Consider the following 22,573-nt stretch of genomic DNA (forward strand, 5'->3'; position numbering starts at 1 on the left):
TACCCTTGCGGGACATAAATACAGGTGGGGATTCCAATTTTGCAACCTAGTTTGGCACCAGAAAACTACCTTCAGGCATACAAGTCCTCCAAAAACGAGGCATCTCAATGATGGAAGAACCACCCACTGACAATTTGACATACTCACCAATACAGGCAGACCACAGACCCCAATAAGAGTATGGACCAGGTATGTTAAAGCTGCCAAACCCACAAACTCCATAACAGAAAGCCAATCATTCAACAGCCAGCCCAATATCCTAAATAATATGGTAACCCTCTTACTATAGCGACAATATAGGTTCAGTGTATTTGCTGCTAGAGCGATGCTTATAGCGCGCATCAGATCACCACCACACATCCTTATGTAATATAGTCCCTCAGATCTCCATATCTTGTACTAACGTAACAAGTGGACTCTCCTCGGGGAGCAAATTACCTATTGGGTGGAGCTTCCCCCTATCAAACATATTGTCACTAATGTTCAATGAACTGTTAACAAAAAAGAAGGAAGAAGAGGTACAACCCCTGATGAAAGAACAATTTAATGCAAGACCTATTCAGGAAGACAGCCCACCTTTCTCAGTGCGAACAGATATGTACTTTGTTTCTTTAGGTTTCTGTATTATCTTAGTTTTCCCAATGATAAAAATGTTAAAACAAATTACCAGATCTGACTGAAATTTTGCCCCTTTTGGAATTTAAGTAGCAACTGCTTGACTGTGTTATATTATTCTGCTGTAGTGTATGTTTATCCTTCACCATTACTAACAAAATATGTATCTTACTTAACTAACTGTTAATCCCACCTTGCTCATCTAGTGTCAACATATGCCAAACATTAAAGTAACCATATGCCATCCTGGGCACACTGCTCACTCATCCACTGAATTTATCATTCAGTGATGTCTCAGACATTCCCACTAGAGGTGGAGAATACCTACCCCTTGCTAAACACCACAGTGATGCTGACCACTGGCTCACTGCACTCACCCCCAGGCTCAGAGACCATCGCTGTGCTTATAGGACAATTCTCTGCCTCGGCCAAGGCTTCTCCTCACACTACATGAGCCATGCACGCTCACTCTCTCAAATAACCATGGCCCTCAGAATATTGTCCTACAATAACAAAACCATGTCAATGAAATGCCCCCTTAAGCTCACAAGAGAGAGTCCTAATGTTTGGGCAAAATAAACATTTTTGCAAATCCACCACCCTGAGTTGCAATTCAGAATTTATTCCTAAACTTTTAACATGTGATACGAAACAAACAAACAAAAAAAAAAAAAAAAAAAAAAAAGATAGAATTGGCGATCTTACTTGCCAGACAGATTACCTTGAAACATTAGACCGATATCAAGACAAGGATGGAGAATATCTAATCTTGGTAGGTAAACTGAACAAACCTGTTATGCCCTTTAGTTAATATACAATGAAAATAGAAGGCAAGTTTTGCAGCTGGCATTCTCAGGTTAGGAAGAAGCCAATTGTGGCGGGTGACTTTATATAAAACTCTATATAGGGCTTCCCCTGTGGTTGGTACATCTCACAAACAGAATGAATGTTCAGAGATCCAAAACCTCATTAAACTTTCTCAAATTTCACCAACTATATGTTACCTGGAGGGTCAGAGAACCTGTCACACAAGAATATACTTATTATTCCACGGATCATAATACATACTCTAGCACTGACATGCTCAGCCACAATCTTACCCTAAAAATACACTCTGTACACCCAATTATGTGGTTGGACCATTGAAACAACTATGGGGAAACTAACGTATGATCTCAAAGTTATATGAGCTAAAATTTCAGAAGTAATAAAATTACCTTTGGTAAATTATTAGTTGTACACCTACTGCTAACCTCGCAAACTCTGGCTAGGTGCTAAACTCCTTTAGCTGTCCTGCCAATCTCTGGAAAACCTTAGCATATAAAGCATACTGGAGGGGACTAAACAAGATATGTACCAAAAAGTAGTTAAATCACCAGGCCCAGACAGATTCTCATAATATACCATAAAACATTCAGACAGACTACCGAGTGGATATTGGGATAAAGCTCCTAAATTTAATTACCTTCTCCTCTTTATTGGGGCTCTGTAAACTGCAGAAACCTCCTCAGCTAGATACATTCCTAACACAGATTCTCTACTCTGGAACAGAGCAGGCCTCTTATGTGGTGGACTTTACTAAATGGAAAGAATGGGTTACCCTCTCCCAACCCATTTAACATTGGGCATTTCCTCCTCAGTTTTTCCTGCTCATGCCCTTCCAGATATGTCCTGATTCCACTAATTGTTTTGCAGCACGCCTACTCTCAGGGGCAGGATTTACAATACGCTACTTGATCAACTGTGTGCAGGGGCGACATGTGAGGATGTGGAGAAGGGATTCGGGACACCCACTAGAGGAGGGGAGAGAGAGAGGAGAAAAAAAAAGCTCACCGAAATGGGTGACAAAATTAGAGATGGTAATACACCTTGGACAGGCTTAGCAGGATGTTTCCCACCAACAAACCCTAGAAGCTGGAGGAATTGCGGCCACAGGGGATCTATCGTATGGTGGCGATATCTATACATGTCTTCCTTCTGGGATAGGGCAAGTGCCCGCCAAATTCCATGTCAGGATGAACCATTTATAAGAATCACAGGCGCCAATAACTATACTACCCTCCACGGATTCTCTCAAGGCACACAAAAACTGGTTGTCTCCCATATCTAAGCTGCAGCAAAGTGCTTTATAGCTAAAACAAAAATAAGAAAAATGAAGGAAGAACGCCCTACGCCTTTGTTTTATTAAAAATTACATCTGGCACATTGCAGCTAGAAAGTTACATATACCTCCATGAAGGAGAATACACTATGTATGGCCACACTGGTTATTTATTGAAAACTGCAGCCAGACTTATCCACCATGACCTACTACCTCATCCCCAAACCTACTCCCCATCCTGCAACACCCCATCCCGCAATATCATCCCATTAACTAAACAAACACGAGACCCTGGTGCATGGAGTTGAATAGGAACTACACACTATACTTAAGGTTAATAACCTGATCACATCAATTTGACCTTTCTGTAACAGCTCTTTCCTTAATCACACTTTTCACTTACCTGCCAATATCGAAGGGCTAGCTACTGTTAACAAAGTTATGGTAAATATCCCAAAAAATATTCCGTTACTTGATTTAACGGAAAAATGTGGTCTCTAGGTTTTGTCATACTTTGCAATATTTGCAGACCCGTAAAATAAAGAATTTAAAAAACAATTTAAGAAATAAAAAAAGAAAAAATATATAAAAAAAACAAAAACAAATATTAATTCTTAAAAGACTATTGGTCACACTGTAATAATGTTTCAGCAACAGTAATGACACTCCCATACCTCTGGCCTTCTATGTTCATCAAAGTCAATTGATGCATCTAATGGCGTCACAAAATGGCACACTGGGTTTTGTCGCTTCTCGATATCTGGAAAAGGAAAGAAAAAAAAAAAAAAGAAAAAAACAAAGACACCACAGTTAAATTAGAAAAATAACAAGAATACAAAGTAAAATAAAAAAACTCCAAAAATGTGAGTGAATTAATGCAGTGCAACTAAGCAGTAACTGTGTGCACGAGCCCTGCAGTGTTCAAAAGGGTTAAAGTGTGGTAAAATACTATGAAGGCCTAGAGGAACGTTCATTAAGTACATATTATACTAAGAAGCATGTTCTCAAACACTCTGTAAAAAGCGAGGACAAAGTACAAGGCTATGTCTATGACTTTAACTAGCGGTATTTTCCATCACCCATGTGTACGAGCCCTTGGACATGTAAACTTATGTTGAAAATGACGACATTACCTCCTTTTAGAAAGACAAACCACACAGCAGTCAAACTTTTGGTGTTATTGTGCAACTATAGAGAACTGCCAGAAAACCTCTCATTACAACATCTGTGTGGACCCTGGATTACCATGTGATCCCGGCTGTACTTACACTGCATGTACCAGGCACGCCAAATAGCATTGTTTAGACGGATTTTGTCACGCCACTGCAGCTTTAGGCCCTTAAAGTTCTTCCATTTTGGAGAAACCAGCTTCCCACTAAAATACAAAAAAACAATAAGTAGGTGTTTTGTTTGTTTCTTTTTTAAAGGTTAGACAATTTAAAGTCAAAAGTAGCGTCTTCGAATAGAAATTAAAACAGTCACAAAGACACTAAAATCCATCAAAGTTGTATTTTCGTTAATGTTGGTCAGGAATGGAGTGCCCCACAATAGGTAGATTCTAGTATCAAGATTCCCTGACTGGATTATGTATAGTAATTATGGTTATCAGCTTGACCTTGGCGCTCTGCCTAGATATAGTTTCTCAGAAGTGGGAGCAGACAGCCTCTGGGGCCAATCTGTGCCAGATAACAGGCGTTATTCATAATAGTGTCATGTTACAGTAACCCCCAATAACAGACAGCAGAGAATCCACAAGTTGCTATAAATGCACAGATGAAGCGTGGGAAAGAACATTGAGCACAATTACGAATGTGGGAATAGGCGAGAAGAACAAAAGCAGAACCTCCACAACTGCCAGGAACAGTCTCGGTTTTTAACTTTTTTTTTTAAACATAAAGCATGCATGCAATAATTTTTTTCCGAGGAAATATCCCGGTTTTTAATATTGATCAACTTCTCTGTATCACTTCTGTTATATGACAGGTACATACTGCAGGCTATATATCACATTACTTAAAGATTGTTACTATAGTACACAAGTGACGCTAAATTACGTAGAGTCTGCTGTAAATCATCTCTGTATAAAGTTCTGATGTCATCACATCGGTGTTCAGGAAAACTTGTGCATTATAAAGCAACAATGTACTTCTTGCTGTAAATTACTACAATAAGTGACCCATGATTTCTGTGATCTGAATAAATTTACTAGGCCTACAGCCTCGTGTTATTATATGGTCACAGAATGCCACTGTGATTAGATCATACTTATAAATAGATACATTGGCAGTGTATAAGGGGGAGGTGCTTAGAATCACAAACACATAAGGGGCGGGATCAAAATGATGCAATTTGTTGTAAATAGTCCATGGAGGCCCCCCACCCTGCCCACTTCTCTATAACATAGGCAGAACTCTGGAGAATTGCCTACTCTTCTGGGAGTTCAGGAGACCTACCTAGGAGATTCAGGAGTCTCCCAGACATTGCAGGAGAGTGGGCAAGTATGAACTGGAGCTATAAAATTTACATGATGGACTGCATTATACCATACATTAACATGCTCAACGCTGCGCATGTCCTGTTGGGCAGGATAATGCCCCATATCTGTCTACAGTGCCCACATGTAATCTGTAAAAGGAGCTCAGCATTCCAATAGGGAATGAACGAAAAGCATTTCATTACTTTGCCAACTAACATTATAGTATAGAGTTGTTTATGCTTGGCAATACTTAAAAGTACACCTCCTCCACAGTGGGGGCATTCATTTTGGGGGCTGAACCAATATTTATGACAATGCGGCCCATCATCATCACCATTTATTTATAAAGTACCACTAATTCCGGAGCGCTGTACAGAGAACTCACTCACATCAGTCCCTGCCCCATTGGGGCTTACAATCTAAATTTCCTAACACACAGACAAATACACAGACTAGGGTCAATTTTGTTAGCAGCCAATTAACCTACTAGTATGTTTTTGGAGTGTGGGGGGAAACCAGAAGGCCCGGGAGGAATCCCATGCAAACACAGGGAGAACATACAAACTCCACACAGATAAGGACATGGTCGGGAATTGAACTCATGACCCCAGTGCTGTAAGGCAGAAGTGCTAATCACTTAGCCACTGTGCGGCCTATTTTAATTATAAAATAGTAGCACCAATAACTGAGGCATAAGAAACTTTGTGGCTCACAGAATGGCTGTGCCCACTTTGCACCTTGTAGGATTTTTAATGTAATTTTTCTCTCTTATATAATTTATATACAAAATTTACTCTTTAATATTAACTCTCATTAGAGAATACATTATATAATAAAAGTTATGTGGTAGTCATATAATTCTGCTTCTTTCAATTTTTCTACTGACAATTTAGGATAACAGTAGCATTGATATTGGCCTGTGTAAAGCCAATTAAACATATCAGTCATTTATTGTGCATGGTTATGTAGAAAATGCTATGTTACAGGACTGTATGTAATAAAGTAGACAAACCAAAGAAAAAAACACACCGGCACTGCAAACACTGAAATATTAGCACAATTAACATAATTCTACGGAGACCTAGGGCTATAAAACTGAAGAGATGTCTGTTGGACAACACTCTTTATACAGTCACCATATATAATATAGATTTACATCTCAAATACAGACCCTTATACTCGGTATGTGGAACTGGACAAGCGGTATTATCCAGCTGTCCATGTACGCTACAATAGCATCCGCATATCACTCCCAAGCGCTTTTCAACAGGCGACATAATGAGTAGCCCAGACACTGCTACATTATTAAGGAAATCATTAAAACATGGCTGTTGGGTTTACCTGTGAAGTGTACAGAACAATTCACCAGCAGGGAACCCCTCACATTAATTAGATACATCACTAAAGCAATTTGTTGGGAATCCCCCATCTAAGGACATAACTAACATAGGTACAGCCACTATGAAGCCCACAGCGGAGGGTGGAACTTTCACTGTTGGGTCCTTTACATAACTTTGCTCACAGATGTCCAGTTACACCTAGTCTCCCCCATTGCCTTAAATTACAGCCCCATGGTTCCACTGAAATAACCAATTATATCAGAAGCCTGTGAGTACTTCCAATCCTTCAAAGTGTTCTGCATCAGTAAACATGGAGGTAATCTGCAGCTTCTGATTGGATGCCTGTGGCTCTACCTCAACAAGCTGCAGCTGTCCAATCAAAGCAGCAGATCACTTCCATGTTTGCTGATCCAGAATCCTAGCAAGAGTTGCAATTCTACTAGGCTGCTGACAGGCATTTCAGGGGATCTATGGTACTTCTTCAAAGGTGAACTAATTTGGGAAGAAGGGCAGTAACATTAAATTATGATAAAGAGTCCCAGGAGAACCCTTTTAATATTGAAGGTTATTGTGTACTTGATTTATACAGTGTATAAGTTACATATGTTATTAATCATGGATTCCCAGTGGGTCTTTCATATTCTAGTTCAATGCATCTGTCAATACAATGCATATTATGCTTTTAGTCTGATATCTAATGCCAAATACTGTACACATAAAATCACCAGTTTCTTTCCTACAATGTTGAACTGCCCACAGTTACCAGGATGCCTATTTCTAGACATTTGGGGAACTCGAACAGACTCACTTTCTTAAGACAGAGGAAACAAGCTCCGCTCAATAGGCGACAACTTCATCTCCCAGTGCTATGTGCCCTATCACTTGTTGCCTGGATCACATAAAAGCTGGCAGGAGTTTGTCAGTTTATTCTGCTAAATTAAATATGAAATAAGCAATGCTTAGTCCTGCTTAAGTCATAAGATAGTTGCAGGACTGCAGGCTTACTCTTGTGTAGGAAAACAACATATTTTTTTTTGCAAGTACATTGACGCACTTAAATGATGGATGATTATAACTCTAGGGGCTAGATTTACTAAGCTGCGGGTTTGAAAAAGTGGGGATGTTGCCTATAGCAACCAATCAGATTCTAGCTATCATTTTGTAGAAGGTACTAAATAAATAAAAGCTAGAATCTGATTGGTTGCTATAGGCAACATCCCCACTTTTTCAAACCCGCAGCTTAGTAAATCTAGCCCTAGGCCCCATGATACCTCCCCAATGTTCTTATTGACGTACAGACAGGCCCATTGCTCTCTTCTCGTCATGCCATCCATGTTCTAACTTCTGTAACCAGTGTTTTAGTCTAATGTCCAGATGTCCAACACCAGAGGCCATAGGGTAGACCCCAGAAGCTATACTTATTCATTTATTATTATTATTATGCAGCTCTGCTTATTCTTAGATCGCACTATGCTTTCAGCACTGCAGGACCTAATTGAACATGGTGCAGACAAATCTACATTCACCTAGTTTATCAGCACAGCTACGAGTCAGCTGAGGACACCAGGGATCTTCATGAAGACTGATGTAAAGGGATGAGGTTACAACAGTTTAGAAAAGGAAAGCAAATATCTGATAGGAAAATCGTTGCTAAGGGCAACACCTATTGTTCATAAGTGTGCCACATATCCTCCGCTGGGGGCAAGAAAATCCAGAGGTTCAGCATGGGACTGCTTAAAACCCCTGAAATATCTGGTTGAAATGATGCATTTAATGGACATCTACATTTTTAATATTAAAAGTGTTACAGGAGGGTGAAAATCTATGCACTGATCATTTCCACATGAACATACATTAACCAGGACTGCACTGAAAATGCAATAAAATATCAAAAACTACTATTATTATTTAATTTCCATTTTACCTGAATAGTAAAGATCACACACAATGTACCCTTTTACACAAACTAATAGTCTGCAAACAAAAACCACTATCTCCTCATTACACAACTCTATGATGCAATGTTACATAACCCTTGCTTGAAGCATGTATAGCAGGAAAAACACAGATCACCCCACTAAAACATAAACAAACTTTAAAGAAGTAAGCTGCAAATTCTCATCACTCCACCGTCTAAATGACCAATAGTTTTTAGCCCATTTGAGACTGGTGTACACAGGAGTCACATAGGAAACATTCTGCCATTGTAGATATTTAGGCAGCCTATTTATGAAGAGGTGCTAAGCAACATTTTTATCACTGACCTCTACAGTTTATCTAAGTCAGTGATAAGAGTTAAGTTCCCATTTTTGCAGTCTCAGCCTCTGCAGCTGTGCGCATGCTTTGGCTTTTCAGTTCCACTTAGCAATACAAAATAAACAAAGAGTTTAAAAATAGATACAATTAAATATTAAAAAACTGAAAACAAACAAACACAAATATAAAAACAAAATGGTATAATTCAAAGAATAAAGCATTTTTGCACTTGTTAGTTATGCAGGTGCCACTTGCCCTACTCCAATTCCAGAAAGGATTTGGTTACAGAAAGATGGTGTTATAGAATGTACTAAATGGGTGGGCCTCTAATAATTCACTTAGTCCAGAAAAAGAGCCTATGCTGCATGTTTCTTAGGCAAACGAATGTGAACTTTCAGTCAGCGAAACATGTTGCTGACAGGGCAAGAGTTTTATTCAATGAACAAAGCACTTGGTACTTTATTACTAATTTATATGGACGCCATTTGACTCCGTCAGCTACTCATTCTAGAGAGCATTTGGTTCTCTGAAGCGCAAGTGTGGAGTCCAAGATAACTCAAATGACTGAACGGTAGAGTAACTGGCTGTACTACACGGGAGAGCGTGTTAATGACTAATTCCCCCCTTCCCTATTCTGCCTACCTAACCAGCTTTGGGTGGGACGCTAAAGCAGGGTAAAAAGTGTCTTTGTAAAATGTTACATAGGAAACAATGTGACCTTTACCAGTAGTTGGAGAACTACAGGTGCCAGCATCTCACTAGCAAAGCATTCTGGGAGGAACACAACAGGTCTCTGTACTTGATAACCAAAATAACTGACAGGGGGGATTCTGTGCTTTAAGTGGTGCCCTTACAATTAACAAGTATCAAACGTCTTTATAAACAAAGAAAAAAAAAGAATAATTATTATTTTGATCTGTTATCACCATCTCAGGCTGACGATAAGAGAAAAGGCATTGCAGCTGAAATACTTGTTAAATAGACTTCCCCATGCAAGTCACAGACAGCATTGTTATAGCTGGCATATAACCCTATCACTGGAGGCAGCCCTTTTCCTGTATCAGTTGATATAGAGCGTCTTATTGCCGGTGAAAAGATTGGGTTTCGTCCGCAATAGGACTCTTCACCAGGTGATAAATATGCCCCTAACTCCTGAACATTGCACAGTCAGGCTGGTACACACTGAAGAATTTTCCGACTGACCTGTTGTCTCAAACGATTGTACCTACGACTGAAGGTCCGATCAGTCTGATGATTCATGTGTACACACAGACACGATTTACCTTCAGTTCTGTGTTCTTCATCTGGTCCTCCGGTCTCCAAAGAATGACGGCACAATATTCATTTATTCTTGTCACCCTGATTAAGATGCCTTGTTATAGCTATCCGTATGTCTTAATGAATTTCATTAGCTTATGTTACTCTGAAACGAAACATTCTGTCTCAGAATGAACAAATGAATTATTCCTTCTACAGCACTCTATATATATATTCAACGGAACATTCATTGCTAGCATCGGCTGAAAAGAGCACAACTCTGTAAACTCTATGGAGATCGTGAGCATGAGTGCATACACACTACATGATCGGTTGGCGATTGGTCAGAAAACATTAAACATTGCGACCAACCAAATGAAATGATGATCAGCACTTTGGGACGACTTTAGATCATCGTGTCACTATACACACTCACACGATATCTGACCAAACTGAGGTTTTCGTGCAATTATCGGGCCAGTGTGCCCTAGCCTAATGCAGGCACAGAGGGTGGAGTGTTAAGTGGATAATAAGAGAGGCTGCAAAACAACTGATTATTATGGTACTCAAAACATTCATAGAAAAACGTTATCAGAAGGATACTGCTGATTAGAGACAGAGCTACCACTTCTAGACGTCAACACACAAAAACTCCACCACAATAAACAGATTTTCTCAAAAAAGTATGTGATATATATATATATATATATTTCTAGATGTATAATAGGGATGAAAAATATGAAGATATTCATTTGAGAATTTGGCATTCAAAAAAAAATAATTCTAAAATATACTGAAAACATTTTGGTATAACGCTTATTAACCAGGTTTTGTATATTTCCAAGTGAGCTGCATATTGTACATTCGTGCCTGGCACCTAGTGGCACTTCATCACACCCATACTGAGAGGAAACGCCAGACTACTTTCCCATGATATTTCACGTTCAGTATAAAAGGATGGATCTGAGACCTGTCTGTTTACAAATGTGTTTGTCATCAGTTTCACTTATTGTCAGCGACCTGAGAGATTACCATTACATGAAGCAGTGCCAAGGTATCAAGTGCCAGCATTACCTTAAACTTCACAGTCGTTATCACCACGATGAACTCCTTATTCAGGATAGTTGTTGTCACATAAAAGTCATTATTTTAATTATGGTAACGTGAGATATTTATTTACTCAGTAATGAAGCTGCGCAGAAACTTAAGCACAATAAATATAGGGGGACAAACAACAATTTTAAGATTTACCAGGTTGGCCACGGCATGTAAAGCTCTATGAATTGTAAAGGGCCTAAAATCTAAAACCCATTTAGGTTACTAAATGGAGCAGTTTATTTTTATTATTCTGATGCCGCCATTTGTTAAACTACCTATAATATGATATTCTTCTGGGTATAGTTGTCCAAATACTCTGGAACAAGGCAATATTTTGCCTTCAATACATGGAGGTATTAGAGAAAAGATGAAATGCTGAATAATACAAATCCAAATTTCCAAACTCAGGCAAGTGTCAGGGTCAATAGATTTTACCATCCAAGCCAACGCTTGTTTAAACAAAAAAAACAAAACAAAAAAACAAAAAAACAAAAAGACACCAAACTAAATGTGTACACCCTGGAACATGTGTGCGCACATAACAGTTAACCTTTATCCAAGTTGGACAGACATCTGGTAAGCCCCTGACTCCACCTTCTTCTCACATTCCTGTCATAGCTTCCACTAAAAGCCAGAGCTTCCATGCAACCTCTAGACCCACATCATCAAGACTGTACATTAACCTTTATAACCCTCTGAATCGTCCCTATTTTAGCTAGTGACACATTATAGAAATATTAGATTTGATGGCATGAAAGAACTACAGGTCCATCAAGTCTGCCCTTGTTTTAACCAGAGTATTATATTTGTCCAATGCATTCTTGAATTAATTTACTGTACGACTTCCTCACCACAACTTCTGGGAGACTATTCCACAGACCACCCTGTAAACAAGTTCTTTGTTATGCATGCTTGTCTACTTTAAAAATCTGGTGTGACACAAAAGATCTCAGAATTTGGGCCCTGCAATTCAATGATGGAATCAATTCATCACGTTGTAGGCGTGTGGCCAAAGTGAGGGCTCTGGACCACTGAGAAGTGTGCAGGATCCAGGGGAAAGTTCAGCTCTCTCAAGGGTCTAGGAGCGCTACCCGAAATTTAGGAGTCTTGCCGACATTCTTTAGGCAAGTATGGACTGATGTTATCAGTATTGCACCCTGCAAATTCCTCTAATTTCAGTGCCGGTGTGTGCCTAGCTTAGGCTAGGCACACACTGGAGGTTTTGTCAGCCAATCAGCAGACATACGTCCGTTTGGTCAGGTATTGCGTTAGTGTGTATAACTACACGATGAACGACAGTCATTGCAAACTGACAATCATCGTTTAAATTGGTTGGTCATACTGTTTAATAATCTCCTTCCCATCACCTTCAGATCATGTAGTGTGTAAGCACTCACCGCCACATTGTCCATAGTCGTGGTCTTTTCAGCAATGAACATGTCCTGGTGAGCAAATGTAGAGAGTGCTGTAAATGCAATAATTTGTTCGTTCTGATATTCAATATTTCGTTTGAGTCACAGATTCCACCGAGATTCGTTATGACATGTGGATAACTATAACAAGGCGGTTAATCAGTGTGACAGGAATGAATGAACGCATATTGTAGTGTCATTCTCTAAACTACTATAGGACCAGGTGAAGAGCACAGATCTGAATGTAAATCGTGTGTAGAGTGTATGCATGAATCGTCCGACTGGCAGCCCCTCAGTGGTAGGTACAATTGTTGTAGAAAACATGTTGGTCGGAAAATTCTCCATTGTGTACATAACCTATTGACAGGGCCTCTAGAACAGTGCTCAAGGTGAGGAATTATCACTGACCTATACAACCAAATATTCTACTTTCTTTTCCCACTGCTTAACTAAATAATCACCCGGAACTATAAGCCAAGGTCCCTTTCATGTATTGTTGTTTACATTGCATCACTTTCCATCGGTATTCTCCCTTGGGATTCTGTGTGTGTCCCACATGCATTTTGATGTATTAAATTTCATTTTCTACCCTTCATTCCTCTATTTTCTGCTATGATTTACATTGTTCCCCTATTTATTTTAACCTTCTGTACTTTCCAATCTTATAATAACCTTGTTAAAAAACAAATGTAATAAAAATAAGAAATATTAAAATGCTATTCTGCATGTTACAAGGGGAGAGATCGTCATCTAATTTTAGGTTCTAACACTACCAGGATAACCTTCCAAAACTTATAGCTGTGCAGCCAACTCTCCCCAAGGATCATGTTCTTCAAACCTCCTGTTCAATTCCAAAAATATACAAGATGTATAATCACAAAATACAAAGTCCCAAGATGAGCAACTGTGCACATACAATTCACACTGACAGACAATATGCCCCACAGTTCACTTAGAGCAATCACTTACACATACTAATCCTAAATTATATACTATTTTACTATGCAACTTGAAACCCTTTATAAACACTTCTATTCTAAAACGTGCTCATCTAGTACAGAGCATTTCTGAATAACGGTATAGATGTCATTCTATTGTTTTATCAATAGAACAGAATGCGATAGTCATACGTTCACCACGGATATCTGTCCTTGGTAATAGGAATGGAGGTTTACACTTTACACTTTTAAAGCTTGTGAAGACGTTACAAGGACAATAAGTACATAAACCAGGAAATTACAAGTGTCAGAAGACAGATAAGCATTCGGAAAGTTTTATGTCCTTGAGCCCTGTACAGTGTAGTAGAATTCCCTGTTCATTAACACTCTTTTAGATATAAAATGGGCAGCACATTTTTATTGTTACAATAAAATAAAAGTAATCATACGTAAGTTGCCCTAGTTTGAAGACCACTTCCTGCTGTGCTGAATTCACGTCTGTAGACCAATCACTAGTACAGCTCAGCTCTTACACATAGGGGCGTCTGGTCCAGTCATTAAGGCTCATTTTACATTTAAATGCAAAATTTACACTGAAACACCGCAACCAATCAGCTTTGCATGTTATGAAGAAAACAAGTGTTTTATTGGTTGTTATGGCTTAATGCATTTTTGTTTACCTACAATGTAAAGTAAATGAGTGCTAGTGTTTTTGTTTTGTTTTCCCAGATCTTAAAGTGACCATATGCAATAATATAAGGAAAAAAAAGTGAATACAAAGAAGAGAGTGAAGGACCTGTGCTCGCTGCAGCACACTGTACTCTAACACACAGTCCAAGCACTAGAAGTGACCTTTGCAGGATAAGCGGCCCCTGGTAATGTTTTACTAGGGGTCAAGCCTTACAGATAGACATTACACAACTGGTTAACTTTCGCTTAATCCTTAGCGTTGAGCTCACATGCCCTCTAACTTTATTGTTAACCATTTATCCTTCAGCTATTGCAGTAGAATGCTTGTAGGCATAAATTACAGCCACATTCAGGGTCCTGGACAGGGCTGGAACATGGAATAAGAGAGAACCTTGTATTCCATCTGGAATACACTGCAGGGGGGATGGACCCAGACAACCCGCTCTTGGTTAATTCTGCCCTTCCAGAGTTGTATAAATTGAGGTAATTCCCCTGATGGCCACAGGGGTCATATCCATGAGTCAACTCTGTCAATGACATTCTTAAATCTATTGCGCAACTGCAATCGCAATTTCCACTCCAAAACAGCCTATTCTTTACTAATCTGCAGCTACTACTTGCCTTGGAGGCCCAGTTTGGCAGAACTCCCATCTCTTTTGGCACGTCCCCTCTCTGCTCACTTCTGGGACAGGTGGGCACAACCAAGACCATTTCCATTCTGTATGCCAATGTCCTTTCCCTCCTCGCTGCTGATTACTTGGGAGGTGGACTTGGGTCCCTTAGATGACGATAACTGGAGTGCCATTCTTGACAGTTATAGGGAGAGCACCTCCTGTACAAGGTTTAGGCAGGTGCAGTTATACATAATACACAGCAGATAGGTGTCAGAACTAACTCTAAGTGCCCCAAAGTGTGAGGGAACCCCTGCTGACTGTCCTGTAGTTGGGGACTTTTGGATGGAGGTGGCGGAGGGGATACAGGCTTCAGGACCCCTTTACTATTACCTGTGTGTTTGGTATCGGAGTGGATTTAATACTGGGCAGGAACACAACCAAATAGGTCCCCAACCTCCCTGTATTGGCTAAGGTTATTATAGCCCGAAAGTGGAAGGCCGGTGATGGGCCTAATTTTGCTGCCTGGGTGGCTTTGGTAAATGAGGCTGTGGGACATGAGCGGTTCACCTACCAGTTCAGAAACAATATGTCTAACTATTATAAAGTCTGGTCTCGTCGGGTGAAGTCCAGATACGCTGTGCGATCCCTAGCGGCAGATTTTGATCCACCTTGAATATCACTTATCCACCTCCTGACCTTTTTTCACCCGTATAACCCTACTCCTTTGTGTATATGTATCTATTGGATGACTAGATACTAGGATCAGGGGGTCACAGTGCTCGGTGGGGGTGCGAGGAGAAATTATATCTGTTTGGGACAAATGTTACTCTCATCCTGCCAGTAAGGGTTGACTTTACCCAGATTAATTTTATATTTTTGTAAAGTCCTTATCCCACATTAGCAAGTTCTGCACCTATTTAACAGGAATGTGTTAACTTAGCAATATGATTAACAGGTTAATTTATTTATGTAAAAAGCCACACAACAACAACAAATTATAGGATATTATCACACACATAGGAGACTTTTTATTATGATTGGGGCGGTGCTTACATTACTACTGCACCCTCCCCCCTCCCCCTCCAAACCACCATGACTGATCTATGGCAGCCATCACTTCTAGAGCTTGTTTTAATCAGTGTCAATGTTTAATAACCCAAAAATCTCCTCCCAACAATCAGTTAAGAGTTGTGAACATACATTATATTTAAAAAAATAAAATGAAAAATACTCTATTGAGAACACTGTAACAAGCCATATTGCGCCAAGTATACAGGCATAGCTAGATAAGATTCCCGGGTCGGGCAGGTTCATACTGCACCTGCCCGACCCGGGTTTTAGAAAAAAAAAAAGTGTAAAAAAATGTTTTAATTAAAAAAAAATACATAACAAATGTTTACTTAACATATTTTCAGCCAGCGGTGTCTCCGGTGCGTTGCCGGCTGTCAGGGGGGCCCTCTGGGTACTAAAATGACGTCATTTCTAGCCCATTAGAAATGACGCCATTTTAGTACCCAGAGTTCCCCCCCCCGACAGCCGGCAACGCACCGGAGACACCGCTGGCTGAAAATATGTTAAGTAAACATTTGTTATGTATTTTTTTTTTTTAATTAAAACATTTTTTTTTTTTTTTTTTACAGTATGAATGGTGAGACCCGGGAATTACACGGGTTGCACCATTCATACTGCAGGCTAGCGGGGTCCAACCCGGGAATTACCCCTCGCAAAATCCCGGGTCTAAGTCCCGGGATTTTAGACCCGGGATTTTGTGGTTGGACTATTCATGCTGCACCAAGACCCGGGTTTTTCAGCGTGCCTCTGCAAAAACCCGGGTTTTTGGTGCAGTATGAATGGGGTATAAATAATGTTTAGCAAACGCCTTACTGGTTTTAACTGTGCTGAATGTCTCATGAAGACTTCACAACTAGCGCTGATGACTGCTCAAGTGGCCTTACAGTGTGAACGCTATAACAATTAGTTATCACTCATCACTCCAAAACACTGCCAAGACTTCTGTCCCTGCACCAACCCCACAACCCATGGAGATACAGCAGCACAATGTCTGTATGTACAGCTTAACGGATGGGAGGTGCGCTTTATATGAATACATATGTGGTCCCATCATTATATGATGTATAGATGTAATACCTTGTGGGGGGGTATGGAGTCTACTAAAGGCTAAAAAATAAAGTAAAAGTAATATTCCTAGATATTAAAAGGCAAACCAAGTTCTGATCCTGTTCCTTCCCCTGGCCCCCACAGCCTGGGTATTGTAGCTGGGTGGGAGGCAGAAGGGCCACAACAGGATGTAATGTAAATCTAGTAGGCTCTGGGGAACGAGCATGCAGGTTTTTCATCTCACAGAGTTTGAAACAAACTCAAGTAAATACATTTTTCATAGATTGCCCCTGTTCTATACTAATAAATTGGTGATTGCAGTGGTCTTGCGAGGTCGAGTGAGGTTTGGAAGTTTACGATTAGCAAAATTAACCTGAAAAAAAATTAAAAAATAATAAACTCTCCAAGTCCATCTAGTCTGTATCAGAACATCCGAGATGCCCATTTTCTTTGAAAGGGAGGTGCGAGGAGAAAAGACATCAGGACATGTATTTGGGGAAGGAAATGACCTTTCTTGTGCCCAAATGTGGATCCTCCCCCCCACAGTGTCATACGTAGCTCCCTATCCCTATTGAGAAAGATCTCCATGGCTATGTGCAGATAGCACACAATCTGTGGGCGTTCGTGAAAAAGCTAATTTAAGAATAGAACATAACTTGGAGTTTTACCAGATGTATTTTCATTTTCTAAGATTAGTTACAAAGAACAGTAATCACGTATCGTGTGCAGCCCTTCCCTTTCCTACCCTACAGCCAAACACAAATAAAATGTGCTGGCAGGCATAGGTGAGAGTGTTAATTTATGTTTTGTGCACAGCGTCTTGAAACAGCAATTAATCACCAATGTCAGTGCTTTTATTTATTTTTTTATACAAAAAGTTGAACACACAGTCTGGAGTATCCCTAGTATAGGATTCATATTTATGGCGCCAGCAGACAACGTGAGGCTTTGCCATGTCCCCGTAACAAGCTCTCAATGACTTTCACAGGAGAGATCTGAACAATGCACTGTTTTATCACACCTTAACCCATATCAAAAACAAATGAAACACCCGATCTTTCAACTGCCAAATATATATTTACTTGTGTGTTACAGAGAGCTGGACATCTTACAGCTGAAAAGGGAAATAGCTACAAGGTCATAATCTGGGTAAAAATTAACTGCTGTGGGCACATAGAATCTCAGAGGCTTTGAAAGCCGTGACAGACACAAACTTAAAAATATAATTGTAATCTGGCTCAGTAAGGTTCAAAATCCACTTTGTACCATCTTTATTGTTTTTGCTGTAAAACTAAGTTTACTTAGCATCATCTTTTTTTTTCTACTACATATTTAAACATGCTTCAATATAAAAAAAAAAATAATATTATTATTTATATATCTATATCTCCACTCAAAACTTACTACCCAATATTAGGTGATGTTTATTATATTAAGATTAAAATCAGTTTTATAATCGTTAGTCATGTGCTCATTTTTGACGTACCTAGTGAGGGAGTCACTTGCATGTACAGGGGAGTATCAAGAGTTCTGATGTTTTGATCTGCAGATGAGCATTGGAGGCTTCACAATCCATCAGGGCAGGCAAATGGTGCATTACTATTATGTATTATAAACTGGACTTAGACTTTCAATATGCCACCTAAAAATAACCAACTATCCCATAGATTGATCCATTATATGTTCATTAGGAATGACAGAAAATCAGCCAATGACCATGAATGAACTGCCAATGCATCATCATCATTTATTTATATAGCGCCACTAATTCTGCAGCTCTGTACAGAGAACTCACTCACATCAGCCCCTGTCCCATTGGAGCTTACAGTTTAAATTCCTCAACACAGACAGACAGAAAGAGGGAGAGAGAAAGACTAGGCTTAATTTTATAGCAGCCAATTGACCTAGTATTTTTGGATGCTGTTATTGTTCAACAGCGCTGACTAAACTGACCCCATTCATTTGATAACCAAGATCCTTTTTAAATCACCTGGTGAGTAAACCAAACCAGACACATAACCAGGGCCGTCTTTCCCCCTGGGCACGCTGGGCAGTTGCCCGGGGGCCCCACGAGCATAGGGGCCCCATAGGCAGGGCCCAATAGAAAATAAATCTATTCGCCCATGTATCAAGGCACAGCTGTACAGCATGTTTTTTTTAATGTTTAAACACTGATTTTGTTGCAGGTACCAATAAATATAAACATCATTTTATTGATACATTTTTATTCCTGTGAGTGGTTCTGTAGGTAGGGGCCCAAGTGCACTGCTTTGCCCGGGGGGCCATAATATTGTTAAGATGGCCCTGCACATAATAGTTCACTTAACACTCATGATGAGCAACTAGCTCTGCTCGTGGACAGCAGCCTTGTAGCTGCATCTTTACCATGAAAAAGTCTTCCAAAGATAAAACAGTTAATAAAGATTTTCGCTCCAGTAAATTCTGATACCATTATAATTATGGACAAAGTAAAGTAATCAAAGTGCCATCCCATTTTTAGAGCAATTTAATTAATTGTACACTTCAGCCATACTTATAGCTATCAAACACAGACTTGCTTCTGAAGGCTGTTATGCCAGTAGCATCTGAGACAGGTCCTGGGTTCTTGTTCCCCCACCGCCCCCTCCCATCTGTAACCATAACTTCAGAAACTCCAGGAGAAGAATACAAGTCAGGGGCGCATGCAAGGGGGGTTTCTGGTTCTCCAGAAACCCCTCCGCGAACGAACGGCACTGTACAGCAGCCGCGGCGCTGTCAAAGAAGCGTCCGCGGCAGTGCTGTATTGTACTACAATACAGCACTCTCTCTAATTTTTTTAAAAATCCTGCGTTTGCCGCTGCAAGTCATTCCTGTTCCACATCCCTGTTTTTAGTAAGACCACACACTTAAACTGAAAAGCCTAATGTCATCGGCCAACACCCCAAAAAAATGGATTGATAAATGTTTTTTATTGCTTGCAAGACCTGACACTAATTATAAAATATGACATAAGTGGGTTAACAGCTGAAAGTAAAAAACAAAGAGAACTTCCTACAAACACACTGTTTATTTTCCAGTAAAACTGGATGAAGCTCAATGTATTTTTTTTTGCCGAAAAAATAAAACCAAACTGCATATAAATGTCACATAACTAAATCTAGTGGTTTTATATCCCACGTGAAGTAAATAAAATGTTCAGTGCAAGAAAGTCTATACATCATGGAGGACATATTGTTAATCCAATTCTCAACAGAATTGTGTTGCTACACTTTAAGAGATTCACAAAATGAGCATGTGCTACATAGAAACCACAATTTAAATTTGCATTCATAACTTCCTTCCTCGGTATACATACTTAAACCATGACAGTTAGGAGGGGGAACGGTCACTGCCCCACTACTGAGCTTCCTCCTCCCCCCACTTCAGCATAAGGTCGGTACAACGGGTGGCTGCAGAAAAAAAGAACCTTGCAGATGTGTGTATCCTACTGGTCCTGGTTCTGTCCTTGGCACCATTACAATACTTACAGTTCACAATCAGGCTATCAAAATGCAGTCTGTACTTTGAGGTGTTGGAATGTTGATATTTCTTTATTACTGTGAGAAAATCCAATCATGCATCAGCACAATTTTTACATGTCTCAAATGCCAGTCACCACGAAGTCACAAGCACAGTTTCTGCAAGTCACGAGACGTCCCCAGGATTCACAGTTTCCTTATGCCCTACTGTACCAGGAAAGATAAAGTGATAGCAGAGGAGAGACCAGGGGGTAAATGTATCAATGACCGGATTCTTCAACTCCGGCGAGATCGGCGTCTTCAGCGCTTAACTTTAAAGCGGCGCTGCCTTGTAAAGGGAAACTTCCCTTTACAAGGCAGCGCCGCTTTAAAGTTAAGCGCTGAAGACGCCGATCTCGCCGGAGTTGAAGAATCCGGTCATTGATACATTTACCCCCAGGTTTGTTTTCATGGCTGGACTGTGGCCTTCAGGCGATAGAATGGGATGGTGCCTAGGGATTCACCACAAAGAGCACTGATCTGTATATCCATTGCGTCACAATACTGAACACATAGGAATGATGCTATATTTTATAGGGATGTGCACCGGCCACTTTTGGTGTCTCGTGTTTTGGATTCGGATTTGCTTGAGGTTTTGGGTTCGGATTTGTTTCGCAAAACACTTGACGAAAGGTTTTGGTTCGGATTTAAGGTTTTGGATTCGGATTTATTTTGAAAAAAAACATAAAAAGTGTCAAAAACAAGTTTTTGGGTTTATTTTCACTCCTACGCTATTATTAACCTCAATAACAATCATTTCCACTAATTCCCAGTCTATTCTGAACACCTCACACCTCACAATATTGTTTTTAGTCCAAAACGTTTCACCGAGGTAGCTTTCTGGACTGCATAGTGCAGTGTACCGGGACCACAATTTGGTACCGGGGCCACAATACCTCCGCCTTCAAATTGTCTGAATTCCACTGCACAGCTGCCTGCTCCTACATCCTCTGCAGCATATACAGGGTGTAGTTCGAGCGTGTTAATACCTCTTATTTTTGACAGGTCATTTTCATTAATTTATGATTTGGCAGCAACAGTCAACGTTGTTTAATATCTGACACGCCTCTATCTGGACTGCATAGTGGAGTGGCCCCGGTAGCCAATTTGGTACCGGGGCCACAATACTTCCTCCAACTTTTTCAAATGTAGTGTTTATAATTTATAAAAACTACAGTAGTTCAAGCACGTCAATACCTCTTGTTTTTGATTATGACAGGGCATTTTACTTTTGGTTTAATTTGTTGAATTTGTTTTAATTTTGTTTTACTTTGTGCTCATGGCAAACGACTGTTGAATGGTCACATAATGGAAATAAAAGAGTTGCAAGATGGAATTGCCCTTGGGCCCTCCCACCCACCCTTATGTTGTTGAAATAGGACATGCACACTTCAACAAACCAATAATTTCAGCGACAGGGCCTACCAAACAACTGTGGCTGAAATGATTGGTTTGTTTGGGCCCCCACACCAAAAAAGCTATTCATCTCTCCCTGTACAGAATAAACAGGCTCTACTGAGGCAAGATGTCGTCCTCATCCTCAACCTCTGATTCCTCTCCCCCTACAGTGTGTACTTCCTCCTCCTCACACATTATCAATTCGCCCCCGCTGGACTCCACAACCACAGGTCCCTCTGTACTATCTGGAGGGCAGTGCTGTACTTCATTGAGGAATTGATAATTCATTTTTATGAACATCATTTTTTCAACGTTCTGAGGAAGCAACCTCCTTCGCCGCTCACTGACCAGGTTCCCCGCTGCACTAAAAACTCTTTCCGAGTACACACTGGAGGGGGGACAACTCAGGTAAAATAGAGCCAGTTTGTACAGGGGCTTCCAAACTGCCTTTTTTTCCTGCCAGTAACAATATGGACTGTCTGACATGTCTATTTGGATGGTGTCAGCAAAATAATCCTCCACCATTTTTTCTATTGTGACAGCATCCAATGCAGCAACAGTAGACATGTCTGCAATGGTTGGCAGGTCCTTCAGTCCGGCCCAGATGTTATCAGCATCCCCGCCAGCGGCTCTTTTAGGAAAACTGAGCTTTTTCCTTGCAGCCACAGATGTGGAAGAAAATGAGGGTGGAGCTGTTGGCATGTCACGGTCCTCTTCAGTGGAC

At 40.2% G+C, this 22,573-nt stretch overlaps 1 protein-coding gene across 1 annotated transcript in view; it reads right to left on the reverse strand.

Moving 5' to 3' along the window:
• Positions 1–22,573, reverse strand: part of MLXIP (MLX interacting protein) — a 69,664-nt gene that overhangs the window by 29,684 nt on the left and 17,407 nt on the right. Inside the window, exons 2-3 of the mRNA XM_075178021.1 lie at positions 3,985–4,091; positions 3,391–3,476 (exon numbers count right to left, since the gene is read on the reverse strand). Coding sequence (XP_075034122.1) covers positions 3,391–3,476; positions 3,985–4,091 — 193 coding nt within the window. The remainder of the gene's footprint in view (positions 1–3,390; positions 3,477–3,984; positions 4,092–22,573) is intronic.

The sequence above is a fragment of the Mixophyes fleayi genome, chromosome 1 (genome assembly GCF_038048845.1).
Source record: "Mixophyes fleayi isolate aMixFle1 chromosome 1, aMixFle1.hap1, whole genome shotgun sequence".
Taxonomy (NCBI): domain Eukaryota; kingdom Metazoa; phylum Chordata; class Amphibia; order Anura; family Limnodynastidae; genus Mixophyes; species Mixophyes fleayi.